This window comes from Enoplosus armatus, chromosome 15 (genome assembly GCF_043641665.1).
Source record: "Enoplosus armatus isolate fEnoArm2 chromosome 15, fEnoArm2.hap1, whole genome shotgun sequence".
NCBI lineage: Eukaryota > Metazoa > Chordata > Actinopteri > Centrarchiformes > Enoplosidae > Enoplosus > Enoplosus armatus.
Window position 1 is genome coordinate 12170635 of NC_092194.1, and position 5896 is coordinate 12176530.

At 41.4% G+C, this 5896-nt stretch overlaps 1 protein-coding gene across 1 annotated transcript; it reads left to right on the forward strand.

Moving 5' to 3' along the window:
• Positions 1–1094: 1094 nt before the first annotated feature.
• LOC139298054 (peptidase M20 domain-containing protein 2-like) lies at positions 1095–5051 on the forward strand. Its single transcript, XM_070920882.1, has 7 exons — positions 1095–1493; positions 2345–2493; positions 2605–2747; positions 3538–3692; positions 4092–4218; positions 4372–4479; positions 4644–5051. The coding sequence occupies exons 1-7, from the start codon at positions 1095–1097 to the stop codon at positions 4781–4783; spliced, it is 1221 nt and encodes a 406-aa protein (XP_070776983.1). The 3' UTR covers positions 4784–5051.
• Positions 5052–5896: the final 845 nt, after the last annotated feature.

The following is a 5896-nucleotide window of genomic DNA, read 5'->3' on the forward strand; positions in this document are numbered from 1 at the left end:
GAATACAGATTTTATTTTCAATGCAAGTTAAATGAATGCAGAACCACATGCAAAAGGAGCCTCTTACCAAAGCACGTCACTCTGGGTCCCTCTAGTGTGGTAACAGACAGATGGATAAAGGATGTTACTCTCAGCCAATACAGCACACCACAGAGGGCTGATATAAGACTTGTGATTTATCTTGATGAAGTAAATCTCACCGGAGAAGCATCATCGCTATGTTTCCGGAGCTATGAACTAGCAATTCCCTTTCCAAAGCTCCAGGTTTAAATTAAATATCATTTAAAATTTAGATGCAGTTTGGTGGAAAGCTGTGTAGTTATAGGCTATTAAACGGAGAGTGAAAGACTGAGTGTGAGTCTGGCCAGCAGATGGCGGTCCAGCTTCAAAGAGACTCATTCAGAGTCTGATGCTAATAAAAGAGGAGGCTAACATACTTTCCCCTACTTCTGGTTAACATTATTTTCACAATACTGCATTAAGAGGAAGAAAGCAGTGTTGCACTGAGTGGAGATTTACAAAAGCAACAGGCCAACATATTTTCCGTAGAAGTCACAAAATGTAAAGAAAAGTATTGCAGCACTAATCTCATATATTGTCTATCTGAAAATATATCACCTGGGGTTCTTTAATGGAAGCAGAACTGGGAGCCCAGTATCAGATCACTACTGTCAGCAGGTTGGAAGGTCAGTGCAGCCGTCAGGATGGTCTTCATCTGTTGAAATAATTACTGGTTTGTTGTCAGATGGTCTGTATTCTAGAAAAGAGGAAAAGAAACAGGTGATTGTGTAATGCTTTTGTAATGTTTGCTTGAGAATGTTATATTTGCTTATTTACAAGTTATAGTCTCGTAATTCCCTTTCAAAATGTAAGCAAATGTAAGACCACACCTATTAGGTGTTGTTCCACAGGATCTGAACATTTCTTCCATCACTGCATGTAGGAAGGATTTATTGCAGGGCTGTTAAAGCTATAAAAACTCAACTTGTACAGTGTACATCTACTTCCGGTGTAAAAGCGGCGGTTCCGCCTCCTTTCTGATGTTTGTGAATTGTACGAAATAGCGGCAGGACAGCACCTGAGGAGCAGCTCACATGGAGAAGCGGCAGCAGATGAAAGACGCCCTCCATCTGTGCACAGACGGACGTAAAGACGAGCTGCACAGTTTGAGTCGGGACATTTGGAGCCGGCCTGAACTCGCCGGAAACGAGACGCATGCGCACGACAGACTGGTCCGCTTCTTCTCTCAGGACAAAACATGGACTGTCGAAAGTCACTACAAACTACCGACCGCATTTCGGGCCAGCTGGGGGCCGGTCGGCGGTGGGGAGGGGGAGCCGGGGCTGAACGTCGGGTTCCTGTGCGAGTACGACGCGCTGCCGGGTATCGGGCACGCGTGCGGGCACAACCTGATAGCAGAGGTGGGAGCTGCCGCCGCTGTGGGGCTGAAAGCTGCTTTAGAAAACCAGACTGAACTCCCAGTCCCAGTGAAGGTAACTGTGGGGGGGTTACTTCTGCATTAACAGCCAGAAGTATAACTGTGACAGCACACTGTTTTGATATATGATCAAAATATAACATAGAAAAAATCTCCATAAATCCTTAAATCAAAAGGTGTCACCTTTTCACAACATGTGACTCAGTTCAACCAATAAAAGACAGCAGCCTCAGGATTCGCTTTATTGTCCCACATTGTGAAAATGTGGATTGTTGGATTGGACTGTTTTAATTTAAAAGACAAGGGTAAGACATGGAACAAGAAATATAAGAACATAATAGAAAAAAATGGCCTAAATAAGTATTATTATTATTATTATTATTATTATTATCTATAGATGACCTGATAAGAACAAGTTGTGTTGATGCATCTTGGCTACGAGAGGTGCACATTTATTCCAATATGAAGAAATAAAAATGTTTGAGTTTATTCCTTCATTTTTTGTATTTTTCAACATCCCCAGTGACATACCCATAAGATCTGTGAGTCCACAAACAATCAACACTTGCACGTCCAATAATTATCACTGAAAAGTGAACAACAACAAATATGTTATATTACAGATAATTGTGTATTCTATATGTTCACAGACAAAAAAAAAACAATCTTAACTCCAGCTTGACTTGCAAGCTTTCTCTGGAGCATTCAGGTGCATCTTGCAGTCTTTGTCAGTTGATGGGGGTCAGTTGTCATGGAAACTCCATCTGCTAAGGAGGACTGTAATGTTGTTGAAAGCTCTGACAAAGCTAATAAGATGACCTTGAGTTAAAACCACTTATTTAACTATTTGACACATACGAGCTGATCTTTATGTCAAATGACTGAATGAGACACTTTTCGTACCAGATAACTGTTCTGGGAACTCCTGCAGAGGAGGATATAGGCGGAAAGATCGATCTGATCAAGGCGGGGGCCTTTGCTGACGTCGACCTTGTCTTCATGGCGCACCCAGCTCAGCAAGATGCTTCGTTCCTGCCCTGCGTTGCACTCGATGAGCAAGTTCCTGTTCACAGCATATATGGATTTGTTCTTTGTGTCCTCCCTGCTTTCTCCCTCTTAATGAACTCTTAATGAACCCCCTAACCGGCTGTGTTGATGTTACACAGGGTGTCAGTGAAATACCACGGGAGGGCAGCTCATGCTTCTGCATACCCCTGGGAGGGAGTGAATGCCCTGGATGCTGCTGTGCTGGCCTACAACAACCTCTCTGCACTCAGACAGCAGCTCAAACCAGAGTGGAGGCTTCACGGTGAGGAACGGGCTGAAACTGGGATTAGCTGAGCTTCATTCCAAATCAATCTTGACCTCGAAGTCCATTTACTTTCAAGCTGACATGGATGTGCTCAGAAACATCCATGTCAGCTTGTCGTCTGTGGTAGCATTACTTTTAGTTTCATTTTGTAATTAGTGTCACCAGAGCTGCAACGATTAGACAATTAATAGATGAGTTGATGGACAGAAAAGTGATCTATTTTGATAATTGATCAATCGTTAGTCATTTTTTTTCAAGCAAAAATGACAACTTCTCTGGTTCCAGGTTCTCAAATGTGACACTTCTTTGTTATATATGACGGTAAATTGAATATCTTACGGTTTTAGACTTTTGGCCAGATAAAACATGACAAGGCATCACCACAGGCTGTGAGAAATTGTGATTGCCAATGATTAAGCGATTGATTGAGAAAATAGTCGGCAGATTAATCGGTAATGAAAATAATCGTTAGTGTCAGCCCTGATTATCTCTAGTTCCTGAAGTAGTCATGAGCAGTGCTCAATGCCATCAAACTTAAAACAGGTTGCACAACTCAGCAACAGCGTCAGAAAGCTATCTATGTCAGGAAATGTTTCCATGTATCTGTGACATATATTTACTCGCCTTTTCAAACGTAGAAGAATGTTTTGTCCCTCTAATGGAAATCAGAAATAACATATACTTTTGGTGTCAAGTCCCGTATGAATTGTGTAAACGTTCGGTATTATGGATGCATCCCTTTTTATCCTCCATTGTGCACATTGTGTTCTTTTTCTCTCCACTACAGGCATCATCAAGCACGGAGGGGTGAAGCCAAACATTATCCCTGCCTACACTGAGTTAGAGTTTTATCTGCGCACGCCACTGGTTAAGGATCTTTGTGACCTGAAGGCCAAAGCTGAGGCTTGCTTCAGGGCAGCTGCTGTTGCCACCGGCTGCCAAGTAAGCTTACCTAAATATGTTATCTTCCATTTGCTTCCCTCTCGGCTGGATGCGCATTTTATCCCTGATATGTAGGTTAACAGGCGAGTACAAATGTAGGGACAAACAGTGTGTGTTGCTATAGCTGCGAAATGTAATGTTTGGAGTTCCTCTTATATAACATTTTTTAACATATTCCTGTAATTGTGCCCCGAGTGCTGTGCTGTCATTGCATAATTCACAGATGTCTTCAGGCTGCTTTTCTCCTACGTCTGCACTTGCCTCTGGCAGGTTTAATTCACATTACAGAGGAAGCATGGGGCTCAACATACTGTTAATATATGATCTCTTTCTGTGTTGTGATGTTTTTATAACGTATTCATTTTATGAATGAGGAGGGTATACTTGTGTTTCTTTCAGGTGGAGATAAGCTACCCAAACCATGCCTACTATAACATTCTGCCTAATGCCACGCTGGCAAACCTGTACGAAAGTAATGGAAAAGCTTTGGGGATTCAGTTTCCAGAGCAGCCAGCCAACTTCTCTGGTAGGTGAAAATAAAAGAAATCATAGAAACAGACATTATTATCTCAGTCTTAACCTGGTTTGTGCAGAAGAAATGTAAAAAAACAGATTGTCTTTGTTGTTCACTGAATCAACAAAGGATAGTTATCACAGTGATTTTATAATTATCTGGCAGGCTCTACAGACTTTGGCAACGTGTCATTCATCGTCCCTGGTATCCACCCTTTCTTCTACATCTGCACCGACGCATTTAACCACACTGAGGAATACACGGAAGCAGCAGGTACGACAGCAAGTGTTTATTGGGACCAGATGTTGTTTCCCATAATTAAATGAAATTGCAGTACGATCAGACGATCATCTCTTTCCAGGTCACTCGGTTTGGTTGTTTAGTTTCTATTTACTCGATGCTTTATTTTCCTCCTCCGCTCTTTTCCCCCGCGCCAGGAGCTGAAGAGGCCCAGTTGTTCACCCTGAGGACAGCCAAAGCCCTGGCTATGACAGCTGTGGATGTAGTGTGCTGCCCTGTTCTGCTGAGACAAGTGAGAGAGGACTTCAGCCTCGCCAAACTGAAACATGAGAAATGACTCAAGGGCAGCCAGCAGCAGTTTGTCCACCACTTTGGTCCAGACTGAAATATCTCAACACAATTACACCATCCTCAGCTGTAGTTCTCGTTTAGTGCTAATTATTATATAATAGATGATAATAATAAAATGTTAAACTAAGATGTGTTAGCATTTAGTTCAAGTACAGTCTCATAGGGTTGCTAGCGAGGCTGTAAATGTTTTTGTTTTATTATTTGATTTGTTTGCTGTATGTTTTGTCCTATGTATTCTCTTTAATTGTGAAGTGTATTGGGGCCATACTGCATGGTGATTCTGCACATTAAATAAAATTGATTTGATATACTGTAACTATTTATTGTGTTGGTAGTATGATGTTGCCCATCCACCCGGCGTCTTTACATCTTTGCTATCCTTATATCAAGAACCACAACTGAAATAAGCCTAAAACTTTATTGTGGTATCCTTGACGTTCTTGTGATTTGATGTTCTCAATGTTGTGATGCCTAAACTAAATTTAACAAAATAATTGAAATAACAGTATTTATACAGAATGTAATCTCCACTCTTGACCATATTTACTTCCCGATCAGGAAGTCGTATTTCTTTCAGTTCTGCGTCTTTAAACAGTCCCATTGACCTCTTCACTCATTTAGATTTCTTGGCATGCTCTCACCAGCACATAGGTCGATTCAACACCTCCGCTTCCCGAGAGAGGTCACAGATGTGGTGGAAAATCAGCTTCTGGACATCTTTTTAATGGTTGTTCCTTTTCATGTCTTTCTGCTGCAGCAATGCCTTTGTTCATGTTTTTTGAAGGATAATGGTGCAAGTTTGAATTGTCACCATGCCCTTTGGGTTAAAACAAAAGTAAAAAAAATAGAAACATTGTTGAACATAATCCACAACAATCAGAGACATAGTTTTAAAAAATAGGTGTAATGTTATGTCTCTTTACATCACGTGAGCAGTTAATTGTATTATAGAAAAGGCAGTTTATATTATTTGGTACGAATGCTCATCAGCAATCCGACCTGTGCCTCAGAGAGAAGAGAGACCCTCCAGCTGGTAGCAATCCAATGCCTAATAACTGTGAAAGCTCATCCTGCAGCGCTGTTTAAATATACTGTAGAG

What these genes read in the sequence shown, in the direction of transcription:
- LOC139298054 (XM_070920882.1), top strand. Translation starts at nt 1,095, where the DNA reads ATGGAGAAGCGGCAGCAGATGAAAGACGCCCTCCATCTGTGCACAGAC. An exon ending in CTGTTGCCACCGGCTGCCAA is followed by an intron (nt 3,693 to 4,091) that starts GTAAGCTTACCT and finishes TGTTTCTTTCAG; the next exon opens with GTGGAGATAAGCTACCCAAA. An exon ending in GGAATACACGGAAGCAGCAG is followed by an intron (nt 4,480 to 4,643) that starts GTACGACAGCAA and finishes CCCCCGCGCCAG; the next exon opens with GAGCTGAAGAGGCCCAGTTG.